This window comes from Glycine soja, chromosome 13, assembly GCF_004193775.1.
Source record: "Glycine soja cultivar W05 chromosome 13, ASM419377v2, whole genome shotgun sequence".
In the NCBI taxonomy this organism is placed as follows: domain Eukaryota; kingdom Viridiplantae; phylum Streptophyta; class Magnoliopsida; order Fabales; family Fabaceae; genus Glycine; species Glycine soja.
The window spans coordinates 25,676,432-25,698,015 of record NC_041014.1 but is presented as its reverse complement, the minus strand read 5'-3'; the positions used below and the strand labels follow the sequence as shown (position 1 = coordinate 25,698,015).

General features: G+C 30.7%; 1 protein-coding gene and 1 pseudogene across 3 annotated transcripts; one reads left to right on the top strand and one right to left on the bottom strand.

The window, feature by feature from the left end:
* The first annotated feature begins 9,640 nt into the window (after nt 1–9,640).
* Nucleotides 9,641–16,780, top strand: LOC114380760. 3 transcript variants are annotated; one of them, XM_028339798.1, is made up of 12 exons: nt 9,641–9,975; nt 10,491–10,627; nt 12,177–12,583; nt 12,684–12,841; nt 13,366–13,439; nt 13,703–13,757; nt 13,901–13,975; nt 14,098–14,171; nt 14,275–14,323; nt 15,173–15,257; nt 15,661–15,717; nt 16,397–16,780. In XM_028339798.1, the coding sequence occupies exons 3-12, from the start codon at nt 12,259–12,261 to the stop codon at nt 16,456–16,458; spliced, it is 1,014 nt and encodes a 337-aa protein (XP_028195599.1). In that variant the 5' UTR covers nt 9,641–9,975; nt 10,491–10,627; nt 12,177–12,258; the 3' UTR covers nt 16,459–16,780. The 3 variants fall into 3 exon arrangements, with proteins under 3 accessions (XP_028195599.1, XP_028195598.1, XP_028195600.1); XM_028339797.1 differs by lacking the exon at nt 10,491–10,627; XM_028339799.1 differs by lacking the exons at nt 9,641–9,975; nt 10,491–10,627 and adding an exon at nt 11,126–11,244.
* A 1,127-nt stretch (nt 16,781–17,907) lies between these two features.
* Nucleotides 17,908–21,053, bottom strand: LOC114380757 (annotated as a pseudogene).
* Nucleotides 21,054–21,584: the final 531 nt, after the last annotated feature.

Here is a 21,584-nt window from a genome sequence, read left to right as displayed (position 1 = left end):
TATCATGATTATAATATTCTCTCACGATTATATTTTTATTAAAGAAAATTAATTATATCATATTTTATTAGGAGAAATCAAATTGGGTCTTGCTAACTAATGTTCATAAGATATTGGTTAAGGAACTAAAAGAAAAAACTATTTATTGTATAAATTATAGGAAAACATAAAAAAATTATAAAAAACGTAATTTTATGCCTTTCAATAAAATTATTTTTATTTTAAATTTTTTAACCAATGTCCTTAAGACACTAATTAGCATTTTTCAATCAAATTTGATACTTCTAAGGTTGATTTTGATCAACTATAGGATATGTAGTTAGAAGTGCACTTCATGTGGATATGAGATATCTTAGGTGGTGCAACTCTCCGACACGACTAAGATGCCATAAACACATGGTAAGTACCTACACTTCAATGCCCAAATCAGCAATGATATCACCAGTGTGTAATAAATGTTACCTACTATACTGATGTTAATTGTATTTATAGGAGTTTGAAATAGGTCTGGATTCCATGACATAGAGCCCAAGGCCTTTAAGAGGTAATATTACCCCTGCTTTAGTGTATCATATAATTTTACACTAGAGCGATTTACGATTCACTCTACATGGATGTATTTTAGGATTCTCGAATCTAAGTGATATTGACTTTGGTCAACACTTATAATTTGGACTAATCCAAGGCTTTAGGCTAAGGTAGCCCACTACACAAAGATTGAGTCTTAAGCCCAGTTCAAAACAAATCAAAATTTAATAAACGATAAACATCTATTATTTATTTTATATCCTTTTTATATGAATATTTATTAAAAAAAATAGTCTTAACTAAATCAACTATATATAGATATGTGAGATGAGTAAAGCCCGATTACTTAAACCTCTTCTTTGGGCTGGCCGTGGCCTAAGAACTGATAATGCAGACATTTTGTGGCACAATTATTCAGCAGTTTTTTTTGTGGCACAATTATTCAGCAGTTGATGTCTATGCATACTAACAACAAACAATTTTTGTGCATGCTTGACAGAGTTGAGTTTTTCTATTATTATTATTATTATTATTATTATTATTATTATTATTATTATTATTATTATTATTCCCCTAAATTGACATTAATTCATCTGAATCTTTTTCTGTTTTTATTGAGTGAATCAGACCTCTTGATTTTATCTTTAAAAGATAATTCATATTATTATTATTTTTTATTATGATATTGATATTGATATTAATATGAAATAATTTCATGATGACTATATTTGTGAGAATTGTGAACACGAACATATTCTCTTATTTCATATCTAAGATTAGAATTCAAAATATGAACCACTTGATTAAGAAATAAAGTTAATATTAGTTGTATTAATCATTATTAAATATTATTGGTGTCAGCTGTTATTGATGTACGTACTCCCTATATCTTCACATTTAAATTTTTTGATAATCTCTTTGTTATTATATACAAATTATGTGAGCATTACTAATCCACACACGATCAAATTCATCAATAGAGTTGCATTTAGTGGGAGGAACTAGACCTTCACATGGATTGTACAATTTGATGAAGCAATATGATAGAAAGCTAAAACTACTCTATTATAAAACTAAGAAACTACCAATTAACAAAGCTAAGAGAGAAGATAAAATAAGAGACTGATATTTTTCATGGATTGATGATAATAGGTATAAAAAAAATACACTTATATGATCTTTAAGGGATATTAATCAATAAACAATGGTTATCCAAATGTCAATATCATATTATTTTAAATATATCTAAAATAAAAACTATAATACAATTATTTAATTTCACCCAATAAAATCTTTTAACCACTCAATTTTCTTTCTTTTGAGGCCTCTTCTTATGACTATTTAAATTTTTATTTAAAGATGTGTCCATATTTAATAATTGACTATAGTTATTTTCTCATCATATATAGACACACCACACACATATTTTCTTTTGTAAAATGGACTGATGATATCATGTGCCCAAAAAAATCTCATTTACGAGGTACATTGAAAGTTGAAACTCCACTCATCCAACTTGTGTGTGTGAGTATACCTATCTTGTTTATGTTATGCGTACACCTCCTTTGATAGTGCAAACATACAGTATAATTCGTCATTCTTGGCGTATCTTTGTGCATGTATTGTTTTCAAGATAGGTTACTAAACATCAACTCTGACGTTAAGAGCATACGCATTAGTTTAATTTTATTGGATGAAAGGCGGCATTTTCCTGTGAATGATTTGAGGGTGAAAATATGATGTAATTTTATAATGAGGGTGGAGAAGAAGTGACGTAGAGACAAGGAAGATACTAATTGATTGATAGTGACTGGATAGGGATATGCACAAACAATTTAAAAGAAAAAAATGTAGTTATACATAAATTTTATAAAAAAAATATAAGAAGAAATAGTAATGGAAAATAAAATAATTGATATAAATAAAATAAAAATTAATATCATAAAAAGTGTTTTTTTTTTTTTGCACAGCTTATAAAAAGTGTTATATAAATTAATAGTATAAATAATATAAGTTCACGACCGTACGTGGTAATCAAATTCAAAATCTTTGAGATCCAGAAATCTTCAGAATTTATGAAGGAAAACCTAGTTGGTGAGGACTGGAGGATTTCCACCAATAGTAGGTCATATGATTTTCGAGATATAATATGATACACTGTTCAAAATTATGTTTCAGATGAGGCCACATGTCTTTTTCCTTAACAAGTACTACTACAGTAGTAGTTTATGAAGTTTTCGAAAGAAAAAAATTGAATAGATAATCTCAAAATTAATTCAAGAAAAACTTTAATTCAAATCACATATATTTTCTATTTTTCTTACTAAATAAAAAGAAAGAGACCAACTCCGAAATAAAATATAAGTAACAATAACATTTGTCTTTATAAATAATTCAACATGCATGAAACCCTAAGCTAGTGCTATATCTATCGTCTTACATTTAAAAAACACAAAAATTAATCACATCATAAATGACTTTTATCCTCTAATTGCAACCGGCGTGACTCATGCGTCATGGCCATAATTAACTATCAACTATATCAGGCTACTTGAGGTTAAGATAAATTCAAATTGATAATATTGGTTAATCTTCATACATGATCAAGACTGGAATTTAAAAACAAAAAAACAAAAACTTATTTGTTGATTGATGACAGTATTTGATAGTGGGTATTTACTACTCGCCAAATGCCAATGCAGACCTCGCCATAAATACAAAGAATCTCGCCCATTAAAAAAAATGAAAACACTATTTACATGATGATTATTTTTTCCTATATATTTTATATGATTATGAGCATGCGATTATAAAAGTTTTTTTTTTTCCTTTGGACCTTTCGTAATGGAAAATAACCTTAGAATCTGAATAATTTAAATTGAGTCTGACAAATCTATTTAAATAATCAAAAGCTTCCTAAAAAATTTATAAAACAATTTCTTTATCTATATTTCAATTAATATTCTAAAGACTAGTTTAAATTATTAGTGATTTTTAAGGACTAAATTAGGAAATTGATATATATTCACTATTAGATATTAAAAATAGAAAGAAAAATAATTAAAGTGTTCAGTGTCCGCAGAGACATTTTTTAAAAAAAAGTATATTGAGTAATCTTTTCAGGACGAATTGATTGTTTATATTCTAAATAATATTTGCATACAATAAATCATTGTTTGAATATTTTTATAAAAAAATTTAGTTGTGATAACTTTTTATTATGATAGTATTTAAAGGATTAATTATATAACAATATTTGTAAAGATACAAGGGTTAAAAATAAATATAATTAAAAAAAGTTTTTTATGTGTGGCAAAAAAAACAAGTTATTATGATACGTATCGAGTGTAACTTACATACCAAGTTACGTAGCATGTTATTATGATAAGAAAATCGGAGACACCCATGTGCTGGTTTTCTTAAGTCTTTAAAGTTAATACCCTAACCGACTAAGCTTGCTGTGTGCACCGTACCTTTTCACGGAAAGTTATCCTTTTATGAAATAAATAAATATTAATTCTAAAAATTAATATAAAACTAACGTATAAATCTTTGAATTGTTAATAATTACACATTGTTAAATAAATATAATGATATATTAATTATTTAAATAAAAAATTTAAACGAAATATTAAATATACGCAAATCAATAAACCAAAACCAAGCGTCGGTCTATTTTTATACAAAGAAATATGGAAGGAAAAAATGCAACCTTTATCCAAATTTAAATATGTGAATATGTTCATTGTGAAAAAATTAATTTACTCATGTGAAATAAATAAAAATATTCATAAAATAATTCAATTTCATATAAGTTGTAAAGCTGAATAAAAAAATAAATTTACTAACAAAAACGAAACTAGAATTTGAGAAAACCCAAATTTCGTTATTGAATTTCAGATATTATTATAAAAACTAATGCAAATTTTGTACATGTGAAATTTTATTTGATTTTACCATATCACTCATATTAGTTCATGTAGATACTTATGAAAATAATACTTTAATCTAATTTTTATAGTCTTAATATTTAAATTATAATTTTTTATTCTAATCTTATTTAAATTTATCAGTTCTGAATTAATTTAAAAATATTTTTTCTCATTTCTTTTTTATCATGTAACTTTTGTGGTTCAAATTAAATAATAATAATAAATAGGATCATTTATATTTTTAATAAAGTCACAACATAAAAAAAAATACTAGTTAGATTGTAACTAAAAAAATGCTAAGTATGTTTTAAGTAAATTCTTTTCAAATAATTTAATCTAAAATATGATATATTTCAAGTTCACAATTAACTTTTTCTATAATGATATGAGTTTAAGTTAGTTAACCTCGCAATTTTACCTAAACTGATTTTGCTCAACTTTGGAAAATAATGCAATTTAGAGTTTATTTTTTTCCAAAATAAATCTGCGCGTTTCTATATTAATTTATTTTTAGCACTAAGCATGTGGATTAACTTGTGTGAGATTGTTCTAGTTTAATAAGAATCTCGAATTCAAGTCCTCATGTATATGCAATTGTGTTAAGAAAGGAGTTTTATAAATAGTTAGGGTGAAAATAGTTTGGACTGTTAGTCATGGTCCAACCCATTAAGGTCCGACTCAGCCTGATTCATTTAGAAAAAAGTTCAGGCTCAAGCTTCTTTAAAAACTTGTTTGGTTAAAAAAGCAAAATCATGAACCTTAAGAAAAAGCCTATTAGACTTGACAAGCTAGCTTGTTTAACAACAATATTTTTTTATTCAAATATTAATTAATGAATGGGAGGGGTGCTATTAGTTGTTTTGTGATTAATGTTTTTTTTTTACCCTTGCCATCAAATATTGTATGTGTCAAATTTGGTTTTGATAACATTATTCTAATTTCCTTATAGAATAATTAAAAACTAAAAGCGTGTGATTAGAATGAAACTAAAGACTGAACAACATGGTAACAAGAGTTAAATTTGATTTAGTAGAGGTGATATGTACTAAAGACATGGTGATTGTTTTATTAAATTGTTTAGTCAAAAGCAAAAACAAAACATGCTATTTGATCCGATTGCATGATTTAAGACTTTAACATTAAATAAGCCTTCAAAGAGACTCACAGCTAGACCGACTTATATAAAGGTCGGGTTAAGCCTAAAAAGTAAGTCCATCACAAATAACATGTGTTAGCCTTATGCTATAAAATTATAAACAAGTCAAGTTAAACTTATGTAAGGTTCATCTCGGTCCAATCCATTTTCACCCCTAAATATGGTGATTCTATTTTATTCAAGCAAAATTGTCTCTAGTAAATGTTCAATATGATGCATGCAAAAAATAAATACATTAATTTATTTTTGTCTTAATTTCACTTTAAGTCTCTTAGATTTTATAATTATGTGTTTTGGTCTTTAGATTCAAATTATGCAAATTAAGTCTTCCATATTTGCAATTTTTTTATTTTGATTCCTTTTGCTTTTATAATTGTTTGATTTAAAATTTGTAATGAGTAACACTAAATACCAGTAGAAAGGAAATAAATAGAAATAATGTGAATTGATATAAAAGTTTTAAATTAAAATAGAATATAAAAATATATGTCTCATATCATATTACCATTCATGTCTCTTGATTTCTACTTTCTTTCTACACAAACAAACACACTCTAAATGATGATGTGTATGACTGCTTATTGCTAGACATATATGTGAATGTGACTTAATTATATTTTTTATCCCTATGATATCATAATCACGAGGAACCAAAAATGCAATTAAGTCACTAGCATATTTACTAAACAACATGTTAGTTACTCCGATTCACAAAAAAAAATGTCAATTATTCCCTTCGGTATTATAAGCAACAAAAAATCCTTGTTTTTTTTCCTTGAATATATTGTAAACAATAGTTAACTAAGGCTTTTGCACCATAATGGAGTAATTTTTTAAAAAAAAATACCATAATAGGTATATTTTTAAAAAATTATGAAAATGGATAAATTGTGTTTTGAAGTACAATTTCACTATGAAGAAATCGTCCTCCAAAGCATAATTTTGTTTTTTAAAAAATTGTTACACCGAAATCATATATGCACATACGATTTCAACATTTTTTAATTATTTTAGAAATCGTGTATTTGAACATGATTTTGTTTTTTGTAATAGAAATTGTGTTGAATAGGTAACACTTGTCTTAAATTTTTTAATAATTTTTGGCTGACTAATATAAAATACTTGGAATTTTTCATAAAAAAAGAAAAGTAACTACATATTACATATATTAAAAAAAATTATTTGTGGGATGATGTCCTACATGTAGGCCTTTGCATGTGACATCGTGGTCTTCCTTTTTGTTATTGTTGTTGAGTTGGTTCCACTTGTCCTTGTCTTGGTCTACGACCATGTTGAGTTGGCTAGGCTCCCCTTGTAGTATCATCACCGTCATTATTGGCCCTAAGATTGTCACCATCATTATTATTATCTTCATCTACATTGCATTTATCATCACCATTGTTCCCCGTCTTAGGAGGTAATGTGGGACGATAAAAATCCATTAATGATGTTGGATTGTATGCAGATGGTGGTGTTGTGAAATAGGTGACAAACATATTTGAATGTCCATGAAAAATATCAAAAGTATAAGGAACTTGATGAAACACAAATTGAGATGTACATGTTGAAAACCCCATTGGCTAAAATGCTTGTTAACTTAAAGTGGGCCTATTCTCGGAGAAGTCGACTTGTTGATAAATAGATTGCCCAACAAATTGATTTTGGAGCATTTAACCTGAGAAGGTCAGTTGCTAATAAGAAGATTGCTCAACATCATATTGATGGTGGGGCATATATCTGGAAGAGGAAACCAGTTGATAACTGGGTTCTGCTTGTGGCTCATCATGTTGCAAAAAATTATGAATAATTAGATATAATATTTTAGTAAAATATAAAGTTATATTATATCAAATTGTATACTTACTTCCTCACTAGGCGGTAACTCGTGAGGTGATATGTATCGTATAGTTCTCAATATATATCATTGCATGTATTGTGAATTTTCACACAAATGTATTTGTCCTTGATACTACTAACCTTGAACTATACGATTGTGACGATCATTCCACATAGCAATCCATTCTTGCTGGTATTGGAGCCAATATCTACCGATTTTTCCTCTCATGTCTTCTTTGTGGAGTTAATCTTGATTTAATGGGTCAGGTAAAATATGTTGATGAAAGCCAAATTGTCTCATGACCCGGTCTACTTGATGCAATTCCACATTGGCGAAACATATGAAAGGTACAAAAGCACAAGTTACGGGAGAAACCTCAACATTTATTAAATGGCTTAGTGAGACTTTTGATAAAGAGTTCCTAAAAACTGCAATTAAAATTATAATAGCATATCATAATGGTTTTAAAAAAATATTACAATAAAGGTCTTATTAAACAAATAACCTCCTTTGGATGTAATCGGTCAAACATGTAACGTATAATATGCATTGCATAGGTAGTAGTGGTTGTTTTTTTCGTGGGACGAGACCACCTATCATGTAAAACAATTTGTTTGTTATACATGTGAGAAGAAAAAAATGAAAATAATTAATAGAATCATATAGTTGATGACATACCTATGCGCAAGAGGAAACCCTAACCCTGTGTGAGCCTCATCATCTGTGTATTCTTCTACGCGTGGAGAAGTATATGTGATCTGGTCCCACGTCCATGATTGAAAAAATACAAGTTGCAAAATATTTACAAGACTTATGAACTTTAGTTCCACTTTCTTGAAAATAAGGATTATTGGTCTCGATATATAGGTCCAAAATTTGTTCCTAATCCTAAAATACGACGATTTCAATCAAGCAAGTCAACTACTAGTCACATACATAATAAAATGAATGAATTAGTTTCAAATAGACCAAAGAAATGTTTAGTGTGTTAAAATGAAAATTATCATCGTGATAATTATCCATATAAACAATGAACTATGTTCAATATTTTTGTAATCTTTAATCTTTCAAGCATAATTAATTACTATATATTATTTAACTTATAAATTTCATTCATATACCATTTTATTTTTAATATATCTTTTTTATTTTTAAAAAAATCATAAATTTTAACGTAAAAATAAAACCCATATAAAAAAAACATAACTGAAATCGTGCAACACAATACGATTTCAATTTTTAAAAAATAAGAAAAATATATAAAAATATGCCCTACCATATGATTTCATTAGAAAAAAGAAAAATAAAACTGAAATCATATTTTAACATTCGATTTCAATTCTTAGAAAAAAATAAATATTTTTAAACAAATAAAAAGTAAAATCGTGTTTTGATATTCGATTTCTTTTGAAATCGTATATCAAAATACGATTTATCCATTTTCATAAATTTTTATAAAAAATACCCATTATGATAATTTTTTTTTTAAAATCTGCCCATATCCGTAATTAATTTAGTAACTAATTTTATCTCTTTTAATGAAATAATCTTTAAAATACTCTTCATTTAATGAGGCTAATTTTTTTTATATACTTGATAAATTCAAATGAAGAATAATTTAAGAAAAAAACTTATTTTTATTTTAGCATTAATACAATTAAATGAAATTACTTAATTTTTGAATAATTGTAAAATATTTTTTTCATGATAAAGATTAGAGGAAGTATCATGTCACCAACCAATAATATATTAATAAAATTTATTAAGTATTTAACGAAAAATCGATGAAAATATCAAAATACTATAGTACAATTGCGATACGCAAAAGATCTAATTTTTGTAATTATTATTTTTTTATAAATCATTAATTTCTGTAATAACTACCATCTTAAGAAACATCTCTCAACAATAAATTCTAATTAATTTCCCATGGATAGAAATTAAATTGTTTGACTAACTGTACATGCAAATTAAATTCCTTAATATTATTCAACTAAAAAAATTAAATTCATTAAGAGAGAGAGGGGAGGGAGAGAGAAATTAATGACAATCCTGGTCCAATTAAAGACGTTGGTTCTGATACCTTCTTCACTCAGCAACCAATCTGAACCGTCCGTTAAACTCTCTCTAGTCCCCACCATATTCCCAAACCTTAATCAACGGCTATTGATACCAAAAATGTAATCTTTTTGGTTAAATCATGACGAATTGCCAAATGGGTAGGCAATTTATGATTTAGATTTTGACGAAATTTTCGGGATTAAAGAACTGGCGTTAAAAAATGCCGCCCAGTGCTTCAAAATGCGAAAACAATGAAGCAGCATTTTTCAGAAGGTGTTCGACCTTTAACGCCGTGGCAAACTGTATATAAACTGCACCTTTTTTCGTCCATTTTCTTACCATAAATATTCAATTCAATGCTTCATCCTCATCTATTGCCTATTGCATTCGTACCTCCCTTTGTTTTCGCTATTGCTGTGTCTCTCGAGGATTGTCTCAATTGAGTTGGTGCTGAATCCGAGGTGGGGTGTCTTTTATTTATTTATTTAACTTTGATGTTTTGTTTTGTTAATTGGCTGTGCTGTTCAATTTCTGGTTCTTTTTTAGTGTTGGATCATTTGGTAGTTTGTTGTATTCCAAGTTGGAAACTTTTTCTTTCGAGCGTTTCTGGGTTTGTTTTGGATTGGTGTTAAGTAATGATCTCCAGAGGTGTGATGTGTTAAGAAGTCTCATATATCTGTTAGGCAACGCCAATTGATTTTATGTTGAAATCTAATGCGATGGAGTTTTTTTCTTTTTTGTATTCTTTTAGGATGCTTTGGATTTCAATTATGGTTCGTCTCTTGTTTGTTTTTCAACAACAGTTGAACTTGCATATGCAACTCCACTTACTGTTGTCTGACACTAAAGTAGTGGGGAATAGAGTCATGGACATAGTTTTGTGCATGTCCTTTTTTACAGCCCATAGTTAGTTAATGAGGATCCAGGTAATAATAGGTTCAGAATGGTCGTGATTTGCTTTTTGATGTTGAGGCAGGACTAAGAAGACGACCATAGAGGGTAAAACTAACAGTTATTTGATCTCAATAACAAAAAAGGAACTAGATGCTTGATGGCTCTTGCTTCTGTTACTCCCTCCTTTGATTTGACTCCTCTGAAGTGAGAATAGGTCAAGTAAGTAATCTTAGTCATTAATGAGAAAATCGAAGGATAATATATTAATATTCCAACACATCTATGAATTGTTATGTATGTGCACGTAATATCAACCATTGATTTTCTTGTCAACAACTGAGATAATTTACTTTATCCTTAGAGGAGCTGGATCCCCTCCCTCACTTTAGAGGAGCTGGATCCCCCACTCCCTCTTACTTTCAAGAAGGAGACTTGTGCAATGAAAAGATTGCTGCTTTATTTTTTGGCAAGAATATGAAGATTCGTCACATCCTTTTGGTGTGGCTTGTAAGACTAATCTCTAAAGTGAATTGCTCACTTTAGAGGAGCTGGATCCCCTACTCCCTCTTACTTTCAAGAGGGAGACTTGTGCAATGAAAAGATTACTGCTTTATTTTTTGGCAAGAACATGAAGATTCCTCACATCCTTTTGGTGTGACTTGTGAGACTAATCTCTACTTAGGTGTTGACTTTAACCTCACCCGTTGGTGTTCCTAGAGGGTTTTGAGCCCTTGCACCGCAGGTCAAATTTACTGCCTCTTGACCTGGAAATCATTGGCCTAGATGTGGAAACAGCCTCTCTGCTCACTCAATGGGACGAAGGCTCTCTACATTTGGTATTCTCAATTCCTCCCCAAATCATGGTAGAGCCATGTGTGCTAAATTACTCTTTTTTTCTTATCAGGGCCATGGAGGAGGGTGATTTTATTTTGTTCTCTGGAAAGGAGAGCAAAGTAGACATTTCCTTTCATAACATTGGATAGTGTTGAAATCAGTCTCATTTACTTTTGATATTCAAATAATTAACTACATATTAGCCTATCAATGAGGGTGTATTAATGTATTATTACTTAGGTTAGCTTAAGTTCCCATAGCTCCTGTATCTGAATCTGAAAGGTAGTCTTTGGCCAGTCATGCTAGAGCACGTAGTCATGTTTGTGGCTGCATTTAGAGAAATTCAACTAGTCAAACTTTAATGCGCAGGAACATAATATACTTAAATGGTTTTGGTGAAATTTTGTTTTTGATAAAATCTAATAACACTGATTTAACCATGTAATCAACCCTACTTAGTGGGAGAGGTTTTGATTGTTGTTGCTATTGTGAAAAGACTGGAAAGCAAAAAATCTTCTAGTATCAAATATCAACTATTGGGCATGATAATGTATACGGTAAAATTTACTTGTCAAATTTGTTGTGAACAATTCTGATAAAGTTATATAAATTATACTAGAGTGGCAAGTAGCAATTTTTTGTTTTATTAACTGTTATACTTAAACCTGTCTATTTTTTAGTATCTAGTTCTCAGATTTGCATGACACCTCTATTTTAGATCTTCAATGATTCAGTTTAATTAGACACACACTGCCTGGTCTGATGTATTCAATGCTATGACACCTCTATTTTAGATCTTCAATGATTCAGTTTAATTAGACACACACTGCCTGGTCTGATGTATTCAATGCTATGATTTGTTCTTGATTTAGCATATCATTATCTTAACCACTGGTAAATGTCCAATCTATTAATGTACAGCTTATTTTGGCAGGTTTATTTTAGCTGGTGTGGAATCATTTCAACATTATCTGGAAGAAGACTTTCAGATTTTTAGTCAAATTTAATACTTAAAGATGGGGTTATACGAGCATCCAGATGTTGTGCAGTGGGGTATTAATCTTTTTGACAGTGACCCTGCCTATAGTCCTGGATACTACAGTGACATAATTCAACATGATACTGGTGATGTCTATAATGGACACTACTACCATAGCCATTATGATACTGAAAGTAACCAAATACAAAATGATGAGATCATTGCACGGGCTCTTCAAGAAGAATTTTCCCGGCTAGATATTGCTGAGTGTTCAGGATATTCACAGACAGATGAAGAACAGTTCCATGCTTCTGAGCCTACATGTGATTGGAATAACACATCGATGATGAACTACTGTTCAGGTATCATTTAAGGCTCAAAGTTTCTGTGTGCTTGCTTTTAGTTTATAATTATCTTTTTTGCATGAATTTGGCTAGTTCAATCAGATTTTTTTGTATTCAGGTCATGATTATGCTTACAATGGAGTTGGTGACATAGAACCTTCTAGTTCATCATGTTGTAGTCCCTGTGAAGTAGAGGAAAGCTCATTGGAGCTTACAGACAATTATCCACTTGATGGTGAAATAGGGAGGAGACTGAGCCAGATGGTTCCAATTCCTGTATGTTTAGCCTCTTTTGCTTCTGTCTCTTTATTTTTTGGACCTGCCCTTCAATATATATACCCCTTTAATGGTCATTTAAGTATGAAATAGCTTATTTATTATGTTCCAATATGATATTTTTTGTCAACTTATGGTTATAAGCTTCTCTCTGACCTATGTTTTCTACTCATTACATTAATTGGTATTTACAGTAAGTCATGATTGCTTTTTAAATTTTAATTGTGAACTACTGAAGATTTAATCCTGCAGTCCACAAGTTTTCATACACAATGATGAAAGAAGCAGCTTCTGGTTTGAATCTTCTACTCTGATACATGGTGGTCAGTTTTGGGGGAGGGGGTGGAAGGAAAAATGAGTTTTAGAAGTGCTAGATGTTATTTTTGTTTTTGTTATGATGAATTTTATCTCTTTGTTTTCATCCTACTGCCCAGGCCATGTAGTATGGTTTTAGAAAGTTCTTTTCTTTTCATCAGTTGTATGATTTACCATGCCTAAAAATTGGTTTTTACCCTCTTTTGTAGCATGTTCCAAAAATTAATGGAGAAATTCCCTCAATAGATGAAGCCACTTCAGATCATCAAAGGCTTCTGGATAGGTAAGTCATAAGCATTATTCCTCCTTGGTGAAAAACTAACAAAATGTTGTCACGATGCATGTTTTATTGGCCAGTAATTTAATGATTGCAATTACAGTGAAACTATTGCAACAAATGGGCTTCATTGAGTGTTTTCTTTTTTTTTGTTCATTAATAATTTTTAGTGTTTATGCTGATTGAAAGAATAATTTATTTCATGTATATTTTCTTTTATTGGACTTACACTCAACATGACAAATTAAGCCGCCTATGTTTTCAAACAGATTGCAGTTATATGACTTTGTGGAGCATATGGTACAAGGTGATGGTAATTGTCAGGTTTGTTGCTTTTAATTTGCATTTCCCTCCAATTCTTTTGTTTATCAATATGTGCATAGTAGCATTCATCAGTTTTATGTAGTTAGTTTCCATATTTAATATAAGTATCAATTCCTAATTCTTTTATTTTTATTCCTCTCCAGTTCCGTGCATTGTCTGATCAATTGTATAACACACCTGATCACCACAAGTATGTGAGACGACAAGTTGTGAACAAGGTTTGTAGTCTAGTGTAGTGGATTATGCTTTATTATGCTTGTCTAAATTTTAATGTCTGCAATGCTTTTTTTCTTTTTGCATTATTCTTGGATTCTGATTGTTGAATGGAGTTTTTAACCAGCTGAAGTCTCATCCAGAGATTTATGAGGGATATGTTCCCATGGAATATGCCGAATATTTGGAGAAGATGTCTAAGTAATAATCTGCACTCTTATTTCTTTCTTTCTATCTATCAATATGTGAAACTTCTTTTGAGCTAATTAATAGTTTTTTTTTTTTTCATTGTAAATGAAACTAGGAGTGGTGAATGGGGGGATCATGTCACCCTTCAAGCAGCTGCAGATTCGGTATAAGTCTTGCAATTTACTATTTTTCTTATGTTGAACTTTGTTTGGATATTTTTCATTGTTCTTCCATTTGCTGTGAGACATTTTTTTATTTCGCCAATCTTCTAGAGAAATAATGAATCGGTAAGGTGTCCATTGATTTTGACAATATGTGGCTTGCAAACTTCAAATTTGGTGGTTTGCTTTTTGCTTATCAATTATTTTTTTACAGTGTTAACTTCTAATTTTTCTAGAAAATATCCTATATATTAATTTGGCTGTTAACAACCAAACTATTGTGCCTACGAAATGGACCATTTATTGCCTTATTGATGTTGGAATATTTTCAATTGTGACAGTTAGCCAGTTAGGTAATGTTTAGCATAACATATTTTAAGCTTCTCTTCTCCTTAAAAGGAGAACTTAGACCAAACAGAATTTTAAAATGTTTGGAAAAAAAATTAATGAAGATAAGTTTTTTAAAAAAAAGCTTTAGAAAATTGAGTTTTATTTAGGAGCTTTTGGCTTCTCCTTTTCCTTCTTTATTCGGAATCCCAAGGTCCTAAAACACATTACCCAACATTTTATTATTATCACAGGCATTATTAAACTGTTAATAAATAGTCTTTAATGCAGGGTTGTAATCCTTTAAAAGAAACTGTTGATTTAAATTCATTGAATCGATGTATAAAAAATTTCAGGCATAGTTTACCTGATTTAATTCTGTCAACCCTCTTTCCCTATTTAATTGTGCCTAAGATGATGCCATTTTTAGTTTATAGCAATAATAATATCTGAAAACAATAATGAAATGATATGCCTTTTTATTTATGACTGATACCTTTGAAATTGTTTTCCTTTTTTCTCCAGTATGGCGTGAGAATATTTGTGATGACTTCTTTCAAGGATACGTGTTGCATAGAAATACTTCCTCATTTTGAGAAGCCAAAAGGAGGTAAGATCTTCTTCATTCTGTTGATCTGTTTTAAATTTTTCTTTCCCATTTTTGTTTCATTTTCTCTTCAAACTTTTGTTTTCTTAGTTAACTATGTTCACATCACATTGTTTCTTGAAATCTTTTTCAACCTTGACCATAATTTGACATTCAATATCTAATGAACAATACTGAAACTTCAATATCTGTTATCTGGAAACCTAATTATGAAAATTGGTTGGATAAAAGTTTGATTTGTGTGCCAGGATCAATATTTTGTGTTATACTAAATCTATGAATTTGTGAACCATTGATGGCTTTGGCATTTTATTGGGTATTGATTGCTTTATGACCATTTTTTCATTGTTCATCATTCATCAATCACATATAATCAGCTTGCATTGATTTTGTGTTTTTATGACAGTGATTTTCCTTAGTTTTTGGGCAGAGGTGCATTACAACTCCATCTATCCTCAAGGAGGTAATTTTATGAATTTTTTATATTTAGCTTGAATCAGTTTGAAACAAGCTCACCAATAGTTTGAAGGATTTGGTTGAAATTTAATATATTTGACAAATCCTGTGTTTAACTCTCTTAGACAATTGGATTTGTTAGCACTTAGATATTTATTTAGGTGAAAATATAATTTCAGGCCCTTATTTGTATTTCTTGTTTCAGTTTGGTCCTCAAAGTTTAAAAATTTCATTTTGGTCCTTGTGTTAGTTTTTTGCACTAACTGTTAATTTTGGCTCACGTGGCATAAGTTTAAATAGTTTCATTTTGGTCCTCTAAGTTTAAAAAGTTTCATTTTGGTCCTTTAAAGTTTGTTTGACTGAATTGGTCCTTCTGTTAGTTTTTTTGCACTAACTATTAATTTTGGCTCACGTGGTATCTCTCACAATTTGTTAGTGTCTCTGAGTTCACCAAATTTGTGTGATCAATTAACGAAAGTCACAGTTTGTTAGTGTCATTGAGTTCACCAAATTTGTGTGATTATTTAACGAAAGGACTAACTTGATCTAGGAGGGACACTTTAAGGGACCAAACTGAAACCAAAAATTCAGATGAGGGACCAAAATTTTATTTTAGCCTTAGTATTTTCCAAATATATGGTATGGGGTTGGTCTATCATGTATGCATTAATAACCTATTGATCCAGATATACCTTCAAGTGAGTCGAGAAAGAAGAAAAGGTGGTGGAACTTTGGGACTAAGCATTAATAGTGTGGCTGCCATAGAACCTGAACATGTACCCAAAAATTTGGTGCCTCTGCATTTTGGACTGTGTATCAAAATTCATCCAAGAGTCAGCCAACAGCCAATAAGGATGCTTTCAACTTAGCAGGGATATCAAACCTTTGAGGTGCTATAGAATAGCCCTTAATTTTTATATTCCCATTTCTTTGCCGGTTATTTTTGTATGAATAATCTGATTTTCCTTTTTATTAATTATAATGTGGCGAGGCAGCTACATCCCAATGACATTTTATGCATAAAGGGTTAAAGTATAGCAATTTATCTAGTTTGTTTTCATCTTGATTCACCAGGTTATATTATTGTACTATAATTACTATCTAGTAAAGTTTGCTAGGTTGAAATGACGAGTACTTATGCTCGGACTGATTTTGAACATGACGACAATTCTTTCACAATTTAAAAGTTTAAATATGTTTTTAATGCTTATAATTTCTCATATCTAATATAGTTCTTCTACTCAAAAGGTTTGGTCTTAAGTTCCTATAATTTTAAACTTGTTAAGAATTGATCCTTGGTCATCAAGCTTACTTAGTTCTGGCTCTTACTCTAGAGACTAATTTATAGTGGTTTTAAAATTGAGAAAAAAAGATTATAATGTAAAATAATTTTACAATATTATCTAATGATAGATTATCATGTATAATAAATTTTAGTTTTTATAATAATTATTTTAAAATTCATATCAACCATGATTTATAATGATACTATAAAGTACTTTAATGCTATCAATGCATAATCATAAAACTCAATAAAATCATAAAAACTCAATTATATGTATAAAATATAAGAACTAAGATAAACTTTAGTAGATAAATGTTAACTTAATTTAAATGATGTATCCAGAAAGGAATGCGAGCTCAAACTTGTGGCATGTCAAGTGTGAGATTCTGTTTCGGTTTACTCGACCAATATCTGGGGTTTATGAGAAATTATTTTAAATAGTTTTTGATTATTTTGAAAAGTTAAACAAATGGTTTGAAAGTACTTTTTTTAAAGAAGAACTGTTACAAGCAGGCCCATTTGAGGAATTAGCAGTATAAACTTTGAAAACAAATTAGGGTCCATGTTCATCTAATTTCAATTTTGACAAATTAGATGCTAAATGAATTGATCTAATTTCAATTTTGACAAAATAGATGCTAAATGAATTGACCATGAAAGAGTTATGGTAAAAAAGAAGATATTTTTATTTAAATAAGCATTTTGAAAGTAAGTTTTGATTTTTGGAAAAAAATAATAGTTTGAATCATAAAATAAAAACTTAAATTCTCTTTTGGTGTCCCTAAAGTTTTCCAATCGTGTAATTTTGATTTTTGAATTTTTTTAATTGCATATTAGGTTCCTCAAGTTTTCAAAATTGAGCAATTTTAACACGTGACATGCTAGTAAAGACGAGACACTGACATATCAATGTGACGATAATCTGACACGTATGCTAGAGCTCAGGGCTCAATGAAGTTGTGATCCTATGCCTAGTAACAGTTGCAGCTTGTTTTCAATCAGCAAGACTAGCAAATATTAAAGCACAAATTCTAAATGCAATAATGAAAACACAATTTGGTCAAAACTGAATTGCTGGTCCAATTGACAGTTTGTGTACTGACAAATTCCACGGACTAATCATAGGAGAAAACACAAAGACAAACAAAACTTCTCCATAAAAACAGTTTGGCCAAAACATCCACCACCCAGTATTTTGCAATATTAAGCTCCAATCCTCTTTTCAGATCCTAAGTTCTTTGGTTAGTAGGTTCCTTCTGCAAAACACCAAAAAAAGTTACAAGCAGGCAAGGTTGGGGAGGGAGAGGTAGACAATTCTTTTTCAAAAATAAATAAATACACTTAATCCAATATCACTTTATTGTGGCCGGATATAATCACGTTAATTTAAAATAATTGCCTTGTTAAGCAGAAAAGAAATGTTTTACTAAAGCCGACATTTTTTTAACAACAGCAATGGATATTTTTATATAGCTAGTTCAAAATTCAAATTAACCTCACACTGAAGTAATTACCTGCATAAATAATTGATAGCTTTCAGTGCTTTCCTCCATGCTTAGATTTTGAGGGTATCTTTCCATATGCTTTAAGCCTCGATTGCGATAATTGCAAATTAGCTACTTGTCGCCTTCTCTTGGCTTTCCTTGATAGATAATCCGTATTAATATTTGATTCTTCTGTGTTTGGTTTTTGTTCTCCACAACACTTTTTGATGAAGTTATCTTGCCAGAATCAACCTTTGACTTCTTTTTCTTCTTATCCAAACTTGATGCACAAAGGAGCTCCTTAGCCCTCATCTTCAACATGTATCTTTTTTGTTTGCTTAGTTTCCATTCCTCCTCCCAGTAAGGAGCAAGCTTTTTCAAGGAAACATACTGATTGAAGTCCTTGTCATCCATCAATAGTATCTCTGAGGCACTCAAGCCAAATCTACTTGGTTTTGTTTTGGCATACTTGAATCTTGTCTTCAGATCCCCAATTGTGTCCTCATAATCTAATTTATAGTACTCATCCATCATTGCCTGTCTTGCTTTCTCCAAAAGTGCTGTTTTGCGCTTCCTCTTCTGACTACCTTCCTCGGGAACTTTTTCTTCTTTTTCCTCTTCTCTTTCCGGGAGATCGTCATCACTAGTATTCTCAAACTTTTCTTTTTCATCTTCTTCTGGGAGATCATCATCACTAGTGCTCTCCATCTTTTCTTTCAATGCTTTATCCCTTGCAGCTAAAAATCGACCATTAGATCCGCATGCATCCCAGCCTTTAGGAAGCCCAAGTAATTCATCCTCCTTTTCGAAATCTAGCTTCTCAATGTCATCATTGTCACTACAAAAGTCAGGGTCAGCATCCTCTGCATTATAATATTTCTCATCAAATGCCTTCTTCATCATTCTATCATACACCTCTGGGTCAAATTCCTCTTCGATTTCTGCCATAGACAATGGGATAATGTCATCATTATGGATCCCCGCAGTCTTCATTATCTTTTTAACCCCTTCTCCCGTATCTCCTGCTTCTTCAAATTCTTTAAACGTTTCAACACCACCTCCCTCTCCTTTTGATCTTTAGCCCTTCTCTCCTCTTTGCTCTTTCTCTGCTCTTTCCTTGCATTTGTCTTCTTCCTCACTGATCCCTCCACCTTCCGAGCATGGCCCAACACCCTATCTCCTGGAGTTTCCTGAAATCTGTACTCATATTCTTCCTGTCTCTCAAGGTCCATCTCATCCTCTGAAATATCTTCCAATTCGCCCTCTCCGACTTTCAAATTCTTCCCACTCTTGTCAATCCACATTTTGTTCATGAAATAGTTTCTCAGAAACTTGGAATTTTCATTTGATTCTGCATCTCCACCAAAATACTCATCCGGCTTCTCCTCAAGTTCCTTGTCATCACAGTCTATTTTGTCCTCCTTACCTACCTTCTCCTTCACAATGAAAAAATCCTCTTCACCATCTTCCAAACCCTCCCTTTCTACTGCTTCCAAAAAAGCCTTTTTCAACTCCTCTTGCTCATCACCATAAGTCTTCTTCCCATCCTTACTAACAAAGCCTTTATCTTTGGAAGGCATTACCTTCTTACCCGTACGTTTTTCCTTTTCATCTATTTCCTCCTCTTCATACCAAAATCTGCCCCCTCCTCAATCAAATGTTTTGCCACCACATCCTTCAAATACATTGGCTTTTCACCCTTCTTGTCTTTTGATTTAACTTTCTCCTTTTCACCACCTTCGCCATCACCACTATCATCCGACCCAAAGAGCCTAACATCTATTTGCTTAAGAATAGGATCTTGCTTCTTCACCTTAATCAAGATTTCAAAGAACTTCTTGTCACTCCTTCTAGAATCAACAAGCTTCTCATAGTTGTCGTCGTTGTCGTCATCATCATCCGATGACGACTCAGACTCAGATTCTTCCTCACCTTCAGAATGCGAGGGTGAAGGTGAATCAATAACACCCTTCTTTTTCAATTCCTCAAATCGCTGGAGGTTCTCCCGCCTCTTGTTGTGCTCAAACCTACGAGCATACTCCTCATCTACCTTGATGTTCGAAACGTCGTAATTTTCGGAATCACCGCCATCAAAAAGTTGCAGAGGCATCCTACTAACTGCTGCAAACTAACTAATCCTCCAAAAACACAGATTCCACAAAGATATAATGTGTATAATCTGAAATGCACGAAACAATATAGGAATTCAGTTTAGCAAAAGCAAACAACATAACAGAACTCACCAGTTGGGATAAGAAGAAAAACTTTGAGGAACATTTTTTTTTTTACAGAGATACTTTTTTTTGTAAAGATTAAAATCAACTAAAAGCTAGAGTGCAGAGACAAGAAGAAGTACAAACAACAACTTATAGAAAGCTGAATTTGAAAACATGTGTTTGAATCTATTGATTGTCCCAATAATCAGAGACCTCTCCTAAGGGACGGGGAAGAGCACTCACCGATGACGGCGACTTGCGGGCCCCACCGAGACGGAGAGAACCAGAAGCTGCGGCTAGGGGAGGGTTCTGAATGAAATTAGGGGAAAGATAGACATTAAGAGATCAAGGATCTTTTATAAGGAAGAAAATAACACATCTAAACCACGAGAGATTTGGGTAGTTCTAATTTATTGCCATTATTGTAAAAAAAAAATTAAAAATTAATCCAGGTCAAACTTATCTAATGGGTCAAATTTATTTTGAATTTTTTAGGGAATAAAGGTAAAAAAATATTATATATATTGGGCTAGTTAGACTGTAAAATTTGAGTCTCATCTAATAAAATCTGAAATCTAAATATGGCATATTTATTTAGTTTTTAAGATTCTTTTTTTATAAACAAAAATTGTTCAATTTAATAATCTTGGTTAAATTAATCTACTTATTTCTCTTATGATAATTTTTAATTAGCTTCTTCAACTATTTTTTTCTTAATTGAGTCTCTTTAACAAGTCCTAAAATAAGAGAAGATTTTTTTTTTATCTTTATAAATTAAAATGTTAATGTCAATTAACGTCATTTACATTAATATTTGAAAATATCAGCGTAATATATATGTATTAACTATGTCCAATCAACTATCACATGTTGGCTGGGCACAAAATTG